The sequence below is a fragment of the Mesoplodon bidens genome (genome assembly GCF_964165515.1).
Source record: "Mesoplodon bidens genome assembly, chromosome: 16".
Classification (NCBI taxonomy): Eukaryota; Metazoa; Chordata; class Mammalia; order Artiodactyla; family Ziphiidae; genus Mesoplodon; species Mesoplodon bidens.
In genome coordinates, this window is record NC_138173.1 from 8,501,836 (window position 1) to 8,523,896 (window position 22,061).

The 22,061-nt window shown below is 46.3% G+C and overlaps 1 protein-coding gene across 4 annotated transcripts in view; it reads left to right on the forward strand.

The window, feature by feature from the left end:
* CHD7 (chromodomain helicase DNA binding protein 7) overlaps positions 1-22,061 on the forward strand; it is a 179,588-nt gene that overhangs the window by 38,671 nt on the left and 118,856 nt on the right. For all 4 annotated transcript variants that reach the window (XM_081258041.1, XM_081258043.1, XM_081258044.1 and 1 more), the window contains exon 2: positions 19,512-21,372. In XM_081258041.1, the coding sequence (XP_081114167.1) occupies positions 19,684-21,372 (1,689 nt within the window). In that variant the 5' untranslated portion in view covers positions 19,512-19,683. The remainder of the gene's footprint in view (positions 1-19,511; positions 21,373-22,061) is intronic.

A 22,061-nucleotide genomic window follows, 5' to 3' on the forward strand; every position in this document is an offset into this window, starting at 1 on the left:
TCTCCCCTGTCGAGGGTGTCTGTGGCTCTTTTGGTGAATGTGGCGTTGGAAATTACCAAGTTTCTAGTTCTCCATGGGTAAGACTTGCTTTTCATGGCCAGGTATTGTGTTGGAAAGGTCTTTTTTTTTTGGTTTCGTTTTTCGTTTTGCCACGTTTAAAATGTTTTATGGTATACACGTTTTAAGTGTGTGTATAATTAATGGTAGGTATATTGCATTTTCAGCAATGTTGTTGACCAGTGATGAGGCTCTGAATCATTTGAAGCTGTGGTTCTCAAATTTTGTGGTCTCATGGCCACTTTATACTCTTACTGAAAACCCCAAAGAGCTGTTGCTGATGTGGGTTATATCTATTGATATTTACTGTATTTGAAATGTAAACTGTTTGAACATTTTATTTAGTTAATTTCAAATCACATTAAGTCCATTACATACTAATATAAACAACATAATTTTTATGAAAAATAATTATTTTCCCAAACAAAAGTTTAGTGAGGATGAAGGACGTTACTTTATATTTATTTAAAAAATTTTTAATTGCAGTATAGTTGCTGTACGATATTGTATGTTACAGATGTATAATATAGTGATTCACAATTTTTAAAGGTTATATTCCATTTATAGTTATTATAAAATATTGGCTATATTCCCGATGTTGTACAATATATCCTTTTATAAAAATATCCTTTATTTTATTTATTTTTAATTGAAGTGTAGTTGATTTACAATATTGTGTTAGTATGTTAGTTTCAGGTGTACATCATGGTGATTCAGTTATATATATATATATACACACACACACACACACACACACACACTTCTTCAGATTCTCTTCCTTTATAGGTTATTACAAAATATTGAGTATAGTCCCTGTGCAATACAGTAGGTCCTTGTTGTTTATTTCATATGTAATACTGTGTATATGTTCATTGCAACCTCCTAATTTATCCCTTCCCCCACCCCCTTTTCCCCCTTGGTAACCATAAGTTTGTTTCTCTGTTTTCTGTCTTTTTTTGTTTTTTTTCAATTCCACTTTTAAGCAATACCATGTGATATTTATCTTTCTCTGTCTGGCTTACTTCACTTAGTGTGATAATCTCTAGGTCCATCCATGTTTCTGCAAGTGGCATTATTTCATTCTTTTTTATGGCTAAGTGTACAATATATCCTTGTAGCTTATTTTATACCTAATAGTTTGTACCTCTTAATCCCCTACCCATATATTTCCCCTCCCCCCATTACTTTATATTTTTGTAAACCTCTTCAATGTCTGGTTCAAGAGAAGACAGATTCTGATAGCTGCTGTACATTCCATCTGTTGTAATATGTTGTTTTGGTTGAAGAACATGAAGAAAATCTGGCATGCAGATTTGTAATTGAAAAGGGAGGAATATTTGAAGAGTCTTTTCAGATAATTAGATATTACACTAAAACCATAAGGGGTAGTTTCCTAAAGGTTAGTTGCAATGTGGACTCTGAAATCCTATGAGTGAAATTTTTGTATCTGGTTTCATTAAAGTTCGTTGGTGTGTTTTGCACTTTGAATGGGTCTTTTATCTGCATGGTTTTGTAACATCATGTGTTGGTAATTTGGAAAATATTGCTTCAGTGAATTACAGAAATGTTTAAATGTTGACACATTTCATTATACAATATTAAAAAAATCACATTTGTTAATATCACCACCCATCTAATCAGAAAAGTGTTTAGGTATTGGGAAGCTGTCAAGTTCGTGATGATGGATAGAGATTTTCCAAAATTCTGATTTTTGCTTTGAAAACTCAAATTCTGTCATTGGCAACAAGACTGTCAATTGTTTTCCTTGAAGACTTATTTTGTTCACTTTTGAGGAAAATGCCTGCCAAGTGCTCATGTCTGAATAACTATAGTTTTTTAGTTTTCTTCCCCCCCAAGTCGAAGTGGTGCTCTTTGAAAAAAGGTTGCAACTCAGTCGTACAACCTGTTTCTGTATCTGCCTTGAATTGGATGGTTTCTGACAAGCACCACCGTCTAGAAGGATGCAGGGGTACAGGAATGGTGGTGTAGAGAGCAGATGTCTGTGTGTATAAAGGCTACTCAGACATTTGGGGGAAGCAAGTATACCCTGCTGGTTAAAAGAAAAAATTCCTCACAACACAGTTGACTTAATACACCAGACATTATGCAGATTAATGTTGTTTCCTTCAGCGTAGTGACCTTGGAGACAGAATACCACGTTAGGATGTTTTAGAATGCCGCCTTATTTGGAACGGCTTCAAGTTATGACTAGAGCTCACTCCATAGATCGTGTTTGGATGTCCTGTTTCAAAACCGTATTGCCTCCACTGTCTGTTAACATTTTCCCGATGATGCATAAATACAGTTGTCTAGTCTGAGAACAGGGGGCACGCTCTTCCGCAGTGTTGGATGTTTATTACAGTAGCACTGGCCCCAGTCTTGGGGACCGAGCGTGAGGCTTGGCTCTGTCCTTGACTAGCTGGGTGACCTTGAACAAAGCACATGTCTCCTCAGCGCTTCTGTGTAAGGTCAAGTGATCGGATTAGGGCTGTGGTCTTTTAGTGCTCCCGTTCTGGGGTTCCCAGGTTCCCGAGGCATGAAAGTGGGATTCCCCTGTAATCTGGGAGGGTGACCTGCGGGGGACCTGTCTGCAGCCATCCTGGCCCTTCCTGCCAGCCCTGCGTCTGCTTCAGAAGGTGGCAGGTTAAGGTCGTTGCAGATGTGGGGGGGGCAGCTAGTGTTACTGTCTGCCTGCCGGGTGTGGTCTGTGAATAGCCACTTGCGACAGTGAAATGAGGTCATCTCTAAGTATCCCTTTGGGGGAGGTGATGGAACACTTACTTTCATGTTTTCGTGGATGAGGAAGCTGAGGTCCAGAGACCTGCTTTAATTTGCCTGAGGTAGAGAGAGCGTCAGAGCCAGATCCAGGTCGAGCTGGTTTTCCCCAGATTTCTCGGTGCTGCTCTTCTGCCTCCCTCCCTGGCCCTGATGTTTCTTCTTCATTTCTGTCTCCAAGACGGTTACAGGCGGGGCTTCCCTGGTGGCGCAGTGGTTGAGAGTCCGCCTGCCGATGCAGGGGACATGGGTTCGTGCCCCGGTCCGGGAAGATCCCACATGCCGCAGAGCGGCTGGGCCCGTGAGCCATGGCCGCTGAGCCTGCGCGTCCGGAGCCTGTGCTCCGCAACGGGAGAGGCCACGGCAGTGAGAGGCCCGCGTACCACACACACACACTCACACTAAATAAATAAATAAATGCTTAATGTTAAAAAAAAAAAGACGGTTACAGGCTTTTCTAAAATGTTGAAGAGATGTCATGAGTGGGCATCATTCATCTTTGATGAGAGGCGGTGATTTTATAAACTTTTTTTTTTTTTTTTTTTTTGTGGTATGCGGGCCTCTCACTGTTGTGGCCTCTCCCGTTGCAGAGCACAGGCTCCGGACGCGCAGGCTCAGCGGCCATGGCTCACGGGCCCAGCCGCTCCAGGGCATGTGGGATCTTCCCGGACCGGGACAGGAACCCGCGGCCCCTGCATCGGCAGGCGGACTCTCAACGACTGCGCCACCAGGGAAGCCCTCTTGTGGCTTCTTGATGAGAGAGGCTTTCCATGGGCATTGTCAGGGCATCTCAGGGAAGAAGCGTCCCAACCTAGGCCTTCGAGACTAATCGCAGTGGAGAATAAACATTTTAATATATTTTCTATCTTACTAAGCATATTTTCGGTAGGCATTTGAAGTAGTTAAGTCATCCTCACAGCATCCCTGAAGATGACAGTTGACAGTAACCTGCTTTGTTAGTGGAAAAGGGAGTTAAAGAAGTTACTTCGCACTTAAGTTTGTTCAGCAAGTAAACGGGAAATGGAAAGAATGTGTCCAGCGCTCAGCTCTTACTTCAGAGCTCTCTAGGGTGCCTTGTATACAGCTGTGTTCTGGACCCTAATGTTGTTGATTTAGTGGAGGAATCGCAGTCGTGTGGCCAAGAGCGTCCACTGTTGGTGCTTGGCGGGGAGAGTGCGCTGCCACTTCTGCTGCGGAAAGGAAGCGTGAGGTTTCCTTCTTCTGGGAAATTTGCTTCAGGTGGCTGCCTGGGCTCCAGACGTTCAGGAAAGGACCTGGGAGATGTCCGAGGCCTTTGTCCTAGAGGTGGTGCCAGCAGGTACCCTACGGCCCTGACCTCTCTTTCTCCAGGTGGGCTGAGGCCGAGGGATTTCCTGTGACAGGTGAACATGTTCTGAGAAGTGATGGCTTCATAGTCTTCCTGTGTAAACCAGGTGCTAATTTACGTGTAGGGCACAACAGTTGCTTTAGAAATACTAGTGGGTCCGGGCAATTTTACGTTTAAAACGGAAGCTTCACTGAATTATTTACATGATACGTATATGTGTGTTTGATTTATCTTTATAATCACTTTTCATCAATTATCTGTGCTTCTTGAAATTTTGATTATTTTTCTACCATTAAAAGTGTGAGTTTCAGAAGATGACAGCCATACTTTGCATAAGTCTAACTGCACAGCTACTTAAGTTAGTGTCTTCCAGTGGAGGAATGTTTGCCATTTTGTGCAGCTACCTTTCCAGCTCCGCACCCTACAGGTGAGAAACCAGGAACTGAGAGGCTAAGTAACTGGGTCAAGGCCACACAGCCTGGTCGACATATTTTGTGTATCTGAATTTCTGATGTTAAAGGAGGAAGTGATCATCTGCATCGTGTACTAAGTGTGTGCCAAGTGCTGTGTCAGGCGCTTTATGTATACACTCTCGTCCTCACGAGTTAGAGGTTGGTGGTATTATCTGTACTTTACAGATGAGAAGAGGAAGTTCTAGAACAGGATGTCAGTCACAGTTGGTCTCAGACCTTGGGTTCCTCGTGCCCTTTGACTCTGCCCCTCGGTTCAGTCGATTTCTTGGAGTCTTCTGTGGTTCCATACAAATTTTAGGATCCTTTGTTTCTTTGAAAAACGCCACTGGCATTTTGATAAGGATTGTAGATTTGGAGATTGCTTTGGGTAGGATGGACATCTTAAGAATATTAATTCTTCCAATCCATGAGCATGGAACATCTTCCCATTTATTTGTGTCTTCTTCCATTTCTTTCTTTAAAATTTGCACCTCACAACCAGCGCCTCCCTCTGAATTCAAGCCAGTTGAAGCCGTGGGGATGAGATCACGTTCCCTTGATGACTTCTCTGCCTCTGCACCCGCCCCCCTCACTGTCCCAGTGGAGGAGGCGGGTCTCGTCTCCCGTGCTGTGGATCTCGCTCATCTCCCCTCTTCAGGGATGCGGGCCTTGGTCCTTCCCCTTCTGTGTGCTCCTCCTCAGACCTCTTGCTCTCCGTGCTCTCCTTCTGTTGGTGTTTGGATGTTTTACCAAGTGGCAGGCACTGTTCTCAGTGCTTTTCAAATATTAACGCACTTAATTCTAATAACCCCATGAAAGACATACTCTGACTATCCCCATGTCATATTGAGGCACGCAGAGGCTAAGGAACCTGCCCGGGGTTCCCTGGCCTGTGCTGGAACACAGCCCAGTTTTTCCCACGCTGGGAGAACAGTACTAGTCCTTGATATGTCCACGCCCACGACTCCCGGCTTGCTGTTCCCCTTCTCAGTCCACAGTCTTCTGTACTGTTTCTCCCCACCCATCATCACCGTAACTGAGCACGTCAGCTTCTGCCACCACTACTTTATAGAAACCCCTCTTAACAGTTACTGGTCTCCTACTGGTGGAGCCTGATGGACGCTTCTTTCTCCATAGCGTGTGAACTTTTCGATCGCGTCTCCCTCACAGCTTCTTTGTGGTGTTTGTTTCTGTCTTACTGGCTGACTCTTCTGTCTGCTCTGGAAGTGTTGGTGTTCCGCAGGATTCTGTCCTTGTTTTCTTCTTCTCTTGTCACTTTAGAATACGTCTAAGCACCGTACTCTCTGGGTGATCTCATCGGCTCCTAGACTTTGCCCTCCTTCTGTTTGTAGGGACTCGAATAGTCGTCTCTTCAGCTCTGCCTTCGCCCCGGGGTGCTCTCCCCTTTTACATTGTGCTGCTAACTCCGTAGCTCCCTGTGGGCTTTCTCTACACCTCCCCCCCCCCCCATGTGAATCCTCCTCCTCTTCTGTTCCCTGTGTTTCAGTGCACGGTATTGCCATCTGCTCAGTTACCCAAGCCAGAGTCCTGTCCTCCTAGACTCTTCTTCACCCTCCAGCATCCAATCAGAAACCGAGTCAGATGGCTGGTGTCCTGTCTCCAGTATCTCCATCCCCTTCTTTTCTGCACCATCATCTCTTACCTGAATTCCTGTAAGAGCCTTCAAACTGGTCTTCCTGGCCCTAGTCTTGTAATATCCCCCCCTCTCCCAATCTGTGATCCGTATTTTAGTAAGGGGGATTTTGTCTAAAATGTACATCTTTCTGAATGGAGAAAGGAGATGTGGTGTGTACACACACACACACACACACACACACACCCCAATGGGAAATTACTCAACCATAAATAAGAATGAAACAATGGCATTTGCAGTAACATGGGTGGACCTAGAGATTATCATACTAAGTGAAGTCAGAGAAAGACAGATATTAATATAATATCATTTATATGTGGAATCTAAAAAATAATACAAATGAATATTTAAAAAACAGACTCACAGACATAGGAAACATACTTATAGTTACCGAAGGGGAAAGGGGATGGGGGAGGGATAAGTTAGGAGTATGAGATTAATAGATACACACTACTATATGTAAAATAGGTAAACAACAAGGGCCTACTATATAACACAGGGAACTATACTCAATATTATTATTATTATATTTTTTTTGCGGTACGCGGGCCTCTCACTGCTGTGGCCTCTCCCGTTGCGGAGCACAGGCTCCGGACGTGCAGGCTCGGCGGTCATGGCTCACGGGCCCAGCCGCTCCGCGGCATGTGGGATCTTCCCGGACCGGGCACGAACCTGTGTCCCCTGCATCAGCAGGCGGACTCTCAACCACTGTGCCACCAGGGAAACCCCATCAATATCTTGTAATAACCTATAAGGGAAAAGAATCTGAAAAAGAATATATGTATATTCATATAACTGAATCACTTTGCTGTACATCTGAAGCTAATACAATATTATAAATCATACTTCAGTTTAAAAAATAAGATGTACATCTTTCTAAGCAGCATCGCTTAAAAACTTTAGACTGACTTCTCCATGAACTCAGAATGAATTAAGAGGCCCTTCACGATCTGGCCTCCGCTTAAGATCCCCACGCCTCGGAAATGGACTGTTCAGGCCTCTCTGCCTCCCTCCTGCCCAGACCCTCTACTTGCCAGTCTCCTATTTGCCCTGGAGGTCTCAGCTTAGACAGAGTCTTCTAGACCAGCACTGCCTGTGAATTTCTTGTCATGATGACAGGTCAGCTGAGCTCTGTGTTTGCTGTGTTCCATTCCGTAGCCACCCGAGTGGCTGTTGAGCACTTGAACATGGCTGGTGTGACAGAGGAACTGGATTTTAAATTTTTTGTAGTTGTAGTTAATTTAAATTTAAATAGCCACGTGGGGCTCCTGGATCCTGTACTGGACAACACAGGGACTGTTGGGAGGGGCGCCTTGTGCTGCTGGGCTTTCCGTGCTTATCGCCACCAAAACACTTCCCCAAGGGCAACACGATAGCTGATAGTGTTGGAGGGGTCAGAAAAAAGTCACAGAAAACAAACTCAAGAACTCAAAGCATTTGTATGAACACGCAACCAATATTATAATGCAGAAAAATGATTTTACTAAAAATGATTTATCAAGAAGCAGGTATTTTCAGCATGTTCACGTGGTTACTTTTTAAAAATTTATTATTATTATTATTTATTATTTATTTTTGGCTACATTGGGTATTCGTTGCTGTGTGCGGGCTTTCTCTAGTTGCGGTGAGCGGGCTTCTCATTGCAGTGGGTCCTCTTGTGAAGCACGGGCTCTAGGTACGCGGGCTTCAGTAGTTGTGGCTCGTGGGCTCTAGAGCTCAGGCTCAGTAGTTGTGGCGCATGGGCTTAGTTGCTCCGCGGCATGTGGGATCTTCCTGGACCAGGGATCGAACCCGTGTCGCCTGCATTGGCAGGCAGGTTCTTAACCACTGTGCCACCAGGGAAGCCCCACGTGGTTACTTTTTAAATACTAGATTTACATCTGAAATTTTTAAATAGAAGCTGCGGACCAAAGGGGCCAGGTGAAATTAATAATCAAAATTTATTTCAAACGTTTTCTTTTTGAGTGCCAGATAACATTATAGTTTTTAATGGTATTTGAAATTGGATGGTTAGCAAATATTGATGGAACTTAAAATAGGTGAGAAAGCAGTGTGTAGGGAACTTTGGACTTTTTGGAGGAAAGGTGTACAACTGTAATAAGCAATAAATAGCATTTAATGCATTCCTTTCTTGGGTACACCAGAGTATAGGTAGAACATAAAGTGGGGAGAAGAGATTGCTGAGTCCTTTGGACCCTGTTGATGGGAAACACACCAGGTCATGTTGCTCTGGAAGGTTTTCTCTGAAGGCTGGAGCAGGTCATTACACAAACAAGGAGTTGTAAAGCTAGAAGATTGTCACCAGCATGCAGTTCTCCTTTTAAACGGTACAGCAGGACTTCCCTAGTGGTGCAGTGGTTAAGAATCCGCCTGCCAGTGCAGGGGGACATGGGTTCAAGCCCTGGTCCGGGAAGATCCCATATGCCACGGAGCAACTAAGCCCGTGCGCCTGGAGCCCGTGCTCTGCAACGGGAGAGGCCACCGTGGTGAGAAGCCCGCACACCACAAAGAAGAGTAGCTCCCGCTCTCCTCAACTAGAGAAAGCCCGCATGCAGCAGGGAAGACCCAATGCAGCCATAAATAAATAAAAATTTTAAAATGGCACAGCATCCGTGGAGAGATGGAAGATGGCTAGTCGAGCAATTTTTAGGGGAAGTATGTGAGGCAGGTCATTACAGGAGGCTTTCAGTGATGCAGAAGAGTTGGGTGATGCAGTCAGATATATGTTACATATATGTACCTGTGTTACATAAAAGAATGTGTTACAGATCGTACTGTAGCTTTTTTGGAAGCAGATTTAGGTTGTGAATTAGTTTCCTTAGGAAAATATAAAAGATGTTTCATAAAGTTACTTTTCCCCATGGCACACAGCGCACTGGGGGAAAGGCTCAGAAGATTTCGGGGCAACGAGGAAAGGGGCCAGGTTAGGGCTGAGCCTTTGCTATGGATGCAGAAAAATATACACGTACAGAGTTGATGGATAAATCTTTTGTCTTTTATTATATGCAAATATGAATGAAGACATTCAATTTGGTAAGAGAGATACCAGGCTTATTTAGTTGCATGAAATGGGTAGTTTTAATGCTAGTTATTTTATTATAATAGTTTTTGATAATGGTTTTGATTGTCAAATAGTTTTGATTATGGTGGCGTTGTAGAACCAGCTTGCATTCATAAGTGTTTCCAACTTTGTTATGTGTCAGAATGATTATGAAATAATGAATGCGAACTGTTTACTGTATATTCCAGCCTTAATTCCATTTCCTTTGTCAAATATAATTTCTTGAAAGAGTAATTTAATATTGTAGTCACAGAGTAAGTGAAATTTGTTTTCTTCAATTTTTTTGTCTATAGTTTGAGCTTTTTGAGACCATGGTCAGTTTTCCAAAGTAGTTTCTCTAATACTTTTCCAAAGGCCTCCTCGACCCTCTTTAACAGTTCCGTTTCCCTTTTTTCTTATTTTTGGCCGCGCCGTGCAGATCTTAGTTCCCCCACCAGGGATGGAACCTGCGTCCCCTGCATTGGAAGCATGGAGTCCTAACCACTGGACCGCCAGGGAAGTCTCCTGTTTCACTTTTATATTGCTCACTTCCCTGCTGGCAGTTTGGATTTATATAATTCCTGTGTATTTCTCTTTTGCGTGAAATATGGCATCTTAGAAGACCCTCCAGGTTGCCTTGTGACCTCGGCCCTCGGTGTCCTGTGACATTGGCCTGGCTCTGAGCTCGGGTTTATTCGTGATGGATAAGGCTCCCTTGTCATCACATGCACTCTGCTCTCGCAGGGAAAAATAGATAAATTATTTTCAGCTGTGGTGTTGCCAAAGGGGTTCCCCCCGACCCCGAAGGAAAAGAACATTGGAGGTGTGTGTATCAGAGGAGACTGTTTAACCACACTCTCTCTCCCTTCATTTCCACCAAGCAGAATTGGGGTACAGTTTTAAACTCTCCCCAGACTATGAGGCAAGATCCCCCTCTCAGCCTTCCAGAACCTTTTAAAATGCAAAGGAATGTAGGAAATTGCCAGATCAGTTAGTTAATCAGTGAAAACCATAGTAAGTATACAGAAAGCTTGGTTCTTACAGGAGCAGTTGGCTGTTCACTGTGTTTTCCTCCCCTCAGCATGTTGCCCTTGGCATCCTCCAGTGATTCAGGGTCGCTGCATAGGAGTTCGGGATCACCCAGGGCATCTCAGGATGGAGGTGGTCCCGGGCTGCTCCTTCCGTCCCTCCTCCTATCCTACTCTCACTCCTTGTAGGCTTGGCCTCACCCAGATGTATGTGCCTGCTTGTGTGTGCATGCATGTATGTGTCAAATCAGTAGCTTGAAATAGATCTAGAGTGAGTGGGAAAATATATTTTCAAATGACTTTTTTTTGTTTTTTTAGTGGGTTAGTAAACATGTGGTGTCATTTACCTTTATAGACCAGCCAAGTTTTGTCTAAACTATCCCAGGATGTTTTACAATGTTAAGCGAGATACACTAGTAAACACCACATTGTGTAAAATTTGTATTACTCTCCCCTTAGTCTGCACTATACACCTCCTTGTCAAGTGGGTTGAAGTACATTTCCAAAGTTGAATTTTTCCCAGTCCCAAATAAATTACACACAGAATTTCCATTTTCTTATTTCTGGACCTGTCTCTCTTCATTTGCTTTCCCCTTCACCTACAATAAAATTAATTAGGGTAGCATTAAAAAGATAAGGGAGAGATCTACATATTTTACATAGATGTTTACTTACACGGATATGGTATGTGTGGCTCTGAATCTAGATGATTGTCCTCATCCCTCTTCTGCCATATACTGTTGCTTATTTTTTTTATTTTATTTTTTTTTCAATTTACTGTTGCTTATGTTAAGTGTTCCTGGAATGTGTACTGGGCTCCTGCTGGGCCACGCTGAGCTGCATGTGGAAGGAAGATTGCCCCGGATCTCTTCTCCTGGTGTCTGTGGTGGGATGCGCAGGTCAGCTGTCTTCTCACTGGGCTTAGTCTTAGAAGGAGTTAATTTCAAGGAGTGATATTTCAGTGTTGAATTGCAGGGTGTAAAGGTTGTTCTCTGAAGGACACTGATCCTGGTGTTTTAGCGGCACAACTTACGTATAGGACAGTATACGCCTTTTGACCAATTTAGGAAAAAAAAAAAGTGCGGAGGCAGTGCTCTTAGTATAAAGTGTTAGCTGAGTCCCATTTCATTAGTTGCCTTGAAAGAAAACATATTAGCCCCAGGACTCTTACGTAGGAAAAAAACCCATCTTTATCTGAAAGGCAGCTCAGAATATCCAGACTCCTCAAAGTTGTGTAGAAATAACTGAAGTATTTCTGCAAGAGAGCTGTGAAATAGGGTGTTATGTAACATAGCATTAGATATTAATATTAACTGCATTTTTTTTTGTCTTGCAAAAATGATTGTCAAGCAGAGGGACAGATGTATCTTTGAAATTAAACCACTTTCAGATGTCCTCTCTTTGACAAGTTAAAACTTGTCACTAAGGGTTATTCCTAATTCTTTGGATGAGGTCAGTATTGTTTCTTTGTGGGTCACGAATGCCAAGACTCCCTTTCCTTAAACGTAAGATGACATACCTTTGTTTTACTTGCTTTGTAAATCTTTGGGACCTGTTGTTGATTATTCCTTCCCATGTTAATTGAGGAGAATCCCAGGTGTAGCTCAGGAGGAGCTCAGAGTCTGTGAGCAGGACTTGCTACACTTCCACGTGTGCGGGCATCACCGGGGCGCCTTGTTAATAACACGCAGACTCCGGGGCGGGAGGTTGGGTTGGGCCCCGGACCCTGCATCTCTCACCAGCTCCCGGGGGGTGCCAGTGCTTCCAGGACCCTCCTTCAAATGGCAAGGCTGCGGTCTGCAGGGAGAGAGGCAGGGAAAGAAACAAGAACAAGGTGTGCTTGGTCCTTGTGTAGCTCCTGCCCCCAGTGTGGTGGGAATAACAGAGAGGGCTTCAAAATCACCCTGGGGTGGGGAGGGCTGAGGGTCAGGCTGCTTCCCGGGATGAGTGGTAACAAAGGAATCGAGCCCACGAGTGGGAGGTCAGACCGCACAGCGCGGCGTGGGGGTGAGGAAGGTGTGAGGAGGTGAGTGGATGATGTGCAGGAAACTTCCAGCGCTTTGACAGACCCAGCCTGGGTGCTGGTGAAGGTTTCAGGGGCAGAGGGAAGGGAACTGGGGCGTAGAGAACGGAGAGGCTGATGGGTCTCTGAATACAAAGTGCCTTGTGACCTGCTGGAGCTTTTGGGCTCCATCCTGGGAGCTCGGGAACTGCTTTAAGGATGTTAATCAGGGTGGAGAGAGGACACATTTTGTGTCTTACAAGATCACTCAGGCAGCTGTGCGAGCGTATTGCGACCGGATTCAGGCGAACCAGTCAGCCTTTAAAGTTGTGTTCGTCACGAAACCATGACGCCTGATTACATCAGAGACTGAACTGGAGGAGGAGGAAGACTTGTGAGATATTTGGGAGGAGAATCCACAGGTTGATCAGTGGACTGAACATGCAGGATATCCTCACGGCTTTGTTAGAACAGCAAGCTGCATGGAACAGGGGCCACATCTGTTCATTCAACTCTGTATACCCAGTGTCTATTAAATGCTTTATGCAGAGTTGGCCCTCATTAAATATTTTTTAAGTGAATGAATGCTGAGAAGGATTGAGGGTGGTTTTCCATCATCTGGCTGGGTGGAAGGGGTGGGTAGAGGGAGCTTAACTGCCATGGGGAATGGACACAGCATTGCTTTACACAACGAAAGATATATCTCTTCAACTAACATCAGCAAAATTGGAGGCTACGTAGTGATATAAATGGAAGCTAACTGTAAATGCAATTATTTCCTTTTTTTGGTTTTATTTTTCATGTGGTGCTTGGGACTAACATAGACCTTCTGAAGGATTTCACATCCTTTTTTGTTCTTCCTGCATCCTTTTCTTCCAGTAAAATAGAGAAAGAAAATAATGCACAAAGCCACTAAAAAAAGTAATGGCCTCACTATTGCTATGTAGTTTTTTTGTTGTTAAAATTAAGCTTGCAAATACCTCATTAAAGAGCAGTGGTAATATGGCAACTATACGTGAAAAGGATTTTGAAATTAATTATTCCTAAGTGTCTGAATTTTGTGTAGTTGAGAATCATTCCTAACATAATAAAAATTATTTATTAAGAAATAGAGGGCTTCCCTGGTGGCACAGTGGTTGAGAGTCCGCCTGCCGATGCAGGGGACATGGGTTCGTGCCCCGGTCCGGGAAGATCCCACATGCTGCGGAGCGGCTGGGCCCGTGAACCATGGCTGCTGAGCCTGTGCGTCCGGAGCCTGTGCTCCGCAACGGGAGAGGCCACAGCAGTGAGAGGCCCGTGTACCGCAAAAAAAAAAAAAAAAAAAAAAAAATAGAGCCTTTTCAGCAACTGTGAAGCTGGGAGGTCCCGGCCTGGAGAAGGACTTCGAATCTCATTGTCCTCCCAGCCTTTCGACCCTCCCCCGAACCCCTCAATAAAATGGCTTGATTCCCAAAAAACAAAACAAAACGAAACAAGAAAAAAGAAAAAAGAAATAGAAATATATGCTGGGAGACATTACATAAAGGAGAAATTTTATAGGTTGAAAATACAGTTAATTAACATAAAATATGATGTATGGAAAGAATACTATAAATTTCATCACAAGGGTAGGTATGGACCTTTGAAAGAACACTAATCCCTGAGCAGGAGAAAAAATTTTTCATCAAAGAGAATTGCTACTATTTAATACGGTCTTCACCTAAGAATGTTACCTCTAGGAAGAAACCTGTAGCAGTGCTGTCCATAGAATTTTCTGCCCTGATGGAAGGGTTCCCCGGTTGTACTTGTCCACATGTGCACCACAGCCACCAGCTACACGGGTGTGCTGAGCACATGAAATGCAGCTTGTTCGACTGATCAACCGACGTTAAAATTTTATTTAGTTTTAATTAATTTAAACAGCAACACGTGGCCAGAGGCTGCCGTGTGGGACAGCACAGCCACAGCCCGGACACATGAGCGAGGAAGAAAATGTCGTCTAGCCCGGGCTGGGGGGCGTCCGGGAGGGGCATCATTTGGTCCGTGTGGCAAACCTGGAACTGACTGGTGAACTGACGCTGGTAACTTGGAGGCGCTTTGTGCCTCTCTCTCTGGGTCGCTGTCCGTGGGATCAATGCCTGGGCAGACGCCCCGCCCCCTTGGGCGGCTGCTAGGGGCCGTGGGTGGGGAGTACCGTCCATAGGCCTCGTGATCGAGCTGGAAGGACTCTCGGTGAGGTGAAGCCCAGCCATGCGGAGCCCTTTCTCCTGTCCATTCCCCTCTCAGCCGTGGGTCCTTCCCCCTCGTGATGTGATTTGTAGCCTTGAGGGTCTAGAGGCATATCCCGGGCTGCACTGAGGGTGGGAGGTGTGCTTTCCCGCTGCTCCACACTCCCTTGGAAATGCTGGCACAGGCTCCACCCGGTCCTGAGAACCCTGATCAAGTAATGTCACAAACCTTAGGCTCTTGGGAGATGGAGGAGAGACAAGTAAAGAGAACAATGCAGATCGAGCTACGGAACACTAAGGTGGTCTTAGTGTCTACAGGGCAGCTCCCTTTTACTTGCCCCATGTGTTGGATACTTTTGAAAAAATGGACAGCACCTGGATGGCATTCTGCTTCCACAATCGAATACAAAGTGGTTGAGCTGTAGGAAGTATTTTGCCCACGAAATGAAAGGTGTCCTGTGTTCACCCATCTCCTTTCTAGCTTTTCAGGTCACTGTGATACCAAATTAAAACTGGGCTACACAAATGCCGTCCTACTTTAAGTAGAGCACAGTAGTTAAGCATTGTTTATGTAACCTTTGGGAAGTCAGAACTTCACTTCAAAATCTTAATATGTGTTTTTGTACAACTTATGTCTTTCACCTTGGTTTGTTGTACACCCCCTACTTTTGTCCCCAATTTTCTGGGTGCTGTTTACTTTTTGGGGCCGCCTACTTTGCATCCTGCTTATTTCCCAAAATATTAACCAGTAGCCTCAATATGGTGCTAATATGTGCTTGCTTTCTTAAAGTTATCGATAGTATAAGTAAAAATTTTCTTAAAAGGAAACTCTCTTCTGTTTGGTGGTTTCAGCAATTGTTCTAGTGACTTATCTCTGATTAAATAGGACCCCGTGTAGGCCTTTCATAGGACCCCGTCTAGGCTTCACTGGTGAGTTGCCATTTCATCTATACATTTCTCTTTCGTCTCTGGGAGTTCGTCAAAATATTTTTTGGAGATGTTTACTGCTCTCGGTATATAAAAGGGTTTCTTCATCTGTACAGTGAAGAGGGGCTTGGATTAGGAGGTCTCCAAAGTGTTGGCCCGCTCTAAGTTTTCATCATTGGTTTCACAGTGAGTCTCCATGGTGTCCACGATGCTGTGAGCTGGGGTGTCTCATGGTGCCTCTCTTCATCCCTAAACACGCCCTTAAGCACCTTCTGAACTCAGAAGAGACTTGCCAGTAGGGTGCTGAGCAGAAGCATGTATTTTGTCCTCGTTATAGGTGTCTATACTGTTTAGTATATAATATCACACACAGAGCACTTGTCATCATGAATTACCAAGAAATATTTTGTAAAATGGTATCGTAAATTTTTATACCACAACCCATGAATCTTAATTTTTAATTAAAAGTTTCATCATTTACAGGTGACTGTAACCTCCATGAGGAAAAAAGGGAACTTTGTTTTTATTCACCAATGTATCTCTGGCAGCTGTGATCAGTGCCTGGCTCATAGTAGAGGCTCAGTAAATATATATATATATATATATATATTTTTTTTTTTTTTTTTGAGCACAGGCTCCGGACGCGCAGGCTCAGCGGCCATGGCTCACGGGCCCAGCGGCTCCACAGCATGTGGGATCTTCCTGGACCAGGGCACGAACCCGTGTCCCCTGCGTCGGCAGGCGGACTCTCAACCACTGCGCCACCAGCGAAACCCAATATATTTTGAATACATAAATGCTATTTGGGATTTAACTTGATTTTCATTTAAAGCCATATCAAATGTAAATACAACTTGAATATTTATTTCCCAAGTGATAACGATGAGAATTATTTGGTAACACTGATAACTTGCATTTCTGCCTCTTCTTTTTAATAATCTATACCTGTGCCGTCCAGTATGGTAGCCATTGTGCCCATGTGCACCTTTTTGACTTGAAATGTGGCTAGTAGGAATTGATACACTGTAAGTGTGAGCTACCGGGTCTCAAAGACTTAGTACTAAAAAATGTAACTGTCTCATCTCTGTCGGTTACATGTTGAAGTAATATGTAATTACTTGCATATATTGGTTTTATTTAAATAAATAAAACCAATAAAGAAATTGGTTTTATTGGTCAAATAAAATTTAACCAGTAAATTGGTTTTATTGGTTAAATAAAAATGATTAAAATTACTTTCACGCTTTTTGGGGCTACTTTTTAAATGTGGCTACTAGAAAATTTTAGACAAATATGGCTTTGATTTGATGGCTCATTGGACAGTGCTGATTTAGACACAGAAAATGTAGATAGTGAACGTAGACAAGGGGGCAAACTCCAAAAAGGAATTTTAAATGAATATCTTTGATAGGAACAAAATTAAAGGTTGCAGCTGTGACTTGGGAAAGTGGGCATTCAAATGGTCTTGATCAAATTAAAAAAGACAAAAATAAATTAATTAGATTAGCTCAGATCAGAAATATGAAATCCAGCTACCAGATGGATTCCTAGCATAGTCGCCAGCCAGAGTCTTGAGGTCAGAAAAGGGGCAGGAAGGCGGTGACGGCTGCCCCAGCAAGCGTAAGTGGTGACCGGTGACACACTAAAGCCATAGTTTTTGGACTTCTCTGCCCGGACTTCACGTGACTGTGGTCGCAGCTGTGGTGGGTGACACGTTTGCTGTACCAGGTAATGCTGCCATTTTTCCTGCTGCTGGGAAATGGCCTCTTGGTGGAAGCAGCCGGGAACTGGAGACCCGAGTGTCGGGTAGGATTACTCGCAGTCAGTGCTCTGTTGTGTCCCTCCCCGGGGCCTGTAGTCAAGTTCTTTTTCCCTTTCTGCTCAGCCTTATAAAGTGAGTGCCAACTCCATGCTGCCCCTCCAGGCAGTGGACCGAGCCATCTCCTCCCCCTGGGCTCCTTTCCCTCTGGAGCTGGCTGGGAACATATCCAGTCTGTAGCAGTTCCTCCCGTGACACATGCTGGGCCCTGGAGGATGAAGCCACCATTATCCTGTAAAGGCCACCCAGGACAGGCAACTAGACGTTACTTTCCTTCAGCTAATTTGAAAGGTTATTTTGGTAAGTGGTTAGTCTGCACGGCTGGTTTAAGTTCTTATCAAGTCCATTCCCGTATTTATTTCCTTGAAAGCTAGAATGAGCCTTGAATAAATGAAGACTGACTGCGTAGGCTTTTTAGGAGTAAATTCAATTTATAAATATTTGTTTCATTTGGCACTGGAGATTTCGACTTCTCTTTGGTTTGGGTTTTAAAGCAGTATGTCTGTAAATAAAATGGCTTTCATGCTCACCTTACTTCCACCCGCCTGACCTCTGTTTCTGGAGAAAGTAGATCAGAAAATTCATGGCAGTTAGTGCCAGAGTGAGGAGACCTTTGGCTTCGGCTGACAGCTGTCGCCTGAGCGCTGCCGACCTGGAGACCCTCTCAGGTGTGCTGTCTGTGGTTCTGACAGCGAGCAGGAATGTTGTTTACATACATTTCCCGTAGGCGAAGTCCTCCCCTTGCTGGGGGTGTGGGTTCTTGGTGGGGCTGGCTGCCTCCACCCCACTCCTACCCCAGCCGTCCCCAGTCCCGTGCTCCTGTGGACGTGTGTCAGTAGGATTTATGGCGGGGGCCTGTTTGTAATATCCCTTTTGAAATTCTTCACAAGATACTGTTTTTTTCAAGTTGGGCAGTATCACACAATGCTTCATGTGCTTATGAAAGAGGAAAAAAAATGAGTTAAATTCCAGAGATGTTTAAGATTTCGGACATTTTTCCTATGTGAATTAGTTCTTTATTAGGTCGTTGATTTAATTAGCATTCAACAAAAACACTTTCCTGTTTTGATTGTGGAAACATTCTTTAAGTTGGTTATTTTCATCTGACACAGAATCCATTAGCAACTGTTTGCATAAAGTGCAGAGCAGTAGTTCGTCTACACCGTGTGCTGTAAACAGGGGATGCTTACGGGCAGGCCTGCCCACCTTTCCGCCTACCTGCTCCGGCCTGCCTTGTCCCAGAAGAGGTCAAGGCGAGGGTGAGGGCTGCATGGACATTTTGAACTTCATTCTGTTAAAAGTTTCAGTTTTGACCAGTTTGGGGGAAAGGTTTCTGTCTCTGCTGATGAGAATGGTCATCGTCTAGAAACTGTCCGTCCAGCTAGAGTTTGTCTGAGTGGTTGCGTGGCTCCTGGTCCATCCCCAGAGCCCGGGCGGGGCCCTCGGGTGGATGAGGGACCCGTGACGGGACGTGCTCTGGCAGGGGGGAGGGGGGGCGGGCATGTGCTGCTGAGAACGAAAGCCTGGCGTGTTCCTGCCATCCGACGGACGTAAGGAAATGATGAGCTACCGCTCCGCTCGCCAGCGTGCCTGCCAGCCTCCTGGCCTCCGCCGCTTTCTCCTTTGACGCCTCTGTTGCCGTTCTGTAGTTGGTTGTATGTGGGCTGTAAATATCCAATTTGTCCGAAATGACCGATTTTGGTATTTGTATAATCCTCTAGTCAATTTAACTAAGTTGAGCTTTTCACAGCCCTCGGTGCTGTGGCTGCTCATCTGATTACACCGCTCAGGGGAATAAGGTTAAGGGCGGGCTGTTGGTAACCAGAGCATTTCCAGGGCTTTCGTGCAGCAGATGGGCTGCTTGGCGACATTCATACATCTGCTGGCCTGCTGTGGCAGCTGCTGCTGCTTCATGTTGTGTTCTTTTGTTCTGTTCCATCCAAGAATGGAACGTGAGGAAGTGGAGTGAATGGATTAATTTAAGGTTAAGGTTAGTGTTTTGCTTGCTTTCTGAGTAACCGATCATAATAATGCTTCTGGTAGAAGCTAATGAGTTTCTCTTAAAGCGAACTAGATTTATAAAATACAGCTCAGTGAGGGGGCTAGATCAGTATTGTCGATGGAGACCAAATTCAAATGCGTACAACGCCGGCAGTTTTTATCATTTGTTCCTAATTCTTTGTTTTCTTCCTCCCTCCTCCCCACCTCCCGCTCCCCTTCTAGGACCTCTATCCAGATTTGCCTGACACTGCAGGGTCCAAGAGAATTAAAGAAATATGGAGTGACATGAAGAAGATTAGTCAAGGATTATAGGCTCTGAGGACAAACCCTCAGTGAAGTGAAGCACAGACAAGCTCCTGAGCTCTGGTCTGGAGGAGCCGTGTGTTGGGAGGAGATGGCGGATCCAGGAATGATGAGTCTTTTCGGCGAGGATGGGAATATTTTCAGCGAAGGCCTCGAAAGCCTGGGAGAATGTGGTTACCCTGAAAATCCCGTGAATCCCATGGGTCAGCAGATGCCGATAGACCAAGGCTTTGCCTCCTTGCAGCCGTCCCTCCACCATCCGTCCGCGAATCAGAATCAAACCAAGTTGACCCACTTCGATCACTATAATCAGTTCGAGCAGCAAAAGATGCATCTGATGGACCAGCCGAACAGAATGATGAGCAATGCCCCTGGGAACGGACTGGCGTCTCCCCACTCGCAGTACCACACCCCGCCCGTCCCCCAGGTCCCCCACGGGGCTGGCGGCGGCGGTGGCGGCGGCGGTGGCAGCGGCGGCGGCGGCGGCGGCCAGATGGGTGTCTACCCCGGCCTGCCGAACGAGCGGCACGGGGGGCAGTCTTTCGTGGACGGCGGCTCCATGTGGGCTCCCCGGGCCGTGCAGGTGCCGGACCAGATCCGAGCCCCCTACCAGCCGCCACCGCCGCAGCCCCAGGCAGCCCCGTCGGGGCCCCCCGCGCAGGGTCACCCCCCGCACCTGCAGCAGCTGGGCGGCTACCTGGCGCGCGGGGACTTCTCCATGCAGCAGCACGGGCAGCCGCAGCCGAGGATGGGCCAGTTTCCGCCGGGCCAGGAGGGCCTCGGTCAGGGAAGCCCCTTCATCGCCGGCCCCGGCCACCTGTCGCACGTGCCCCCGCAGAGCCCCGGGGTGGCGCCGAGTCTGCGCCACGCGGTGCAGCCCTTCCACCACCACCCCCCCGCCGCTCTCCACGGGGAGCCCGTTGCCCACAGCCCCCGGTTCTCCCCCAACCCTCCCCCGCAAGGGGCCGTGAGGCCGCAGACCCTCACCTTTAGTTCTCGGAGCCAGACCGTCCCCTCACCTACTATAAACAACTCAGGGCAGTATTCTCGCTATCCTTACAGTAACCTAAATCAGGGATTAGTTAACAATACAGGGATGAATCAGAATCTAGGCCTTACAAATAATACTCCAATGAACCAGTCCGTCCCAAGATACCCCAACGCTGTAGGATTCCCATCGAACAGTGGCCAAGGACTCATGCACCAGCAGCCTATCCACCCCAGCGGCTCCCTTAACCAAATGAACACGCAAACTATGCACCCTTCGCAGCCTCAGGGAACTTACGCCTCTCCGCCTCCCATGTCACCCATGAAAGCAATGAGTAACCCGGCGGGCACCCCTCCTCCGCAAGTCCGGCCCGGAAGTGCCGGGATCCCGATGGAAGTCGGCAGTTACCCAAATATGCCTCACCCGCAGCCGTCTCACCAGCCCCCTGGCGCCATGGGGATCGGACAGAGGAACATGGGCCCCAGGAACATGCAACCGTCCCGTCCGTTTATGGGCATGTCCCCGGCGCCGAGGGAGCTGGCTGGGCACCTGAGAGCCAATGGTTGTCCCGGCGTCGGCCTCACAGACCCGCAGGCGATCCAGGACCGGCTGCTCCCTGGCCAGCAGCACCCCGGGCAGCCGCCGGCCTTCCAGCAGTTGCCAAGCTGCCCTCCGCTGCAGCCCCACCCGGGCCTGCACCACCAGGCTTCGCCCCCGCCCTCGCACCACCAGCCTTGGGCACAGCTCCACCCCTCGCCCCAGAGCGCCCCGCAGAAAGTGCCTGTGCCGCAGGTAAGGGGGTGTGGCCCTGCCCGCCCTGCCGCGTGGGGCGCAGGCGCGCGGAGCCTGCCGCGTGGGGCTCCCTCTCAGCCTCGCCGGACGCTGCTTCGTCCCGAGGTCCTTGAATTCTGCCGTGTAAGCTGCTGCAGCATCTCACTTGTTTTCTGTTACTCTCTCTCTTATTTTATTTATTTATTTATTTTTACTCTCTCACTGTTGGCTTGTGCATTTATTCACTTTTTCAAAAAGTCGTGACTCCTCCCGTCCCCGGGGTTGTGCTGGAGCTGAGGGTGCGTAGAAAACTAAGCCTGGGTCCTGCCTGCAGGGAGCTCTGTTCTCACTGCCAGCGGTGAGACGCACATTGGATCTAAACGGTTTTTTCCTTCCCTTTATTCTTCTATGCTGTGCTCTCTCTCTCCCTCCCTCCCTCCCTCCCTCTCTCTCTCTCTGATTTAAAAACACACCGAAACTTGGTTTCCAGCAACGTTTTATACTTTTGTGATGGTCCCTCCCACCTCTTTTAGAAAATTGTTATTTTTCCTTTGGGAAGCTACAAAATATGTTCTTCTGTAATACTTATTGGACTAGTTGTTGAATGTTAGTGTTAACTTGCACACTGTAGAAAATCACAGTAAATGATAAGCCACACAAAGCGGTCTCTTAAGAGATTTGGATACCTAGTACTAAAAGCAGAAGTCTTC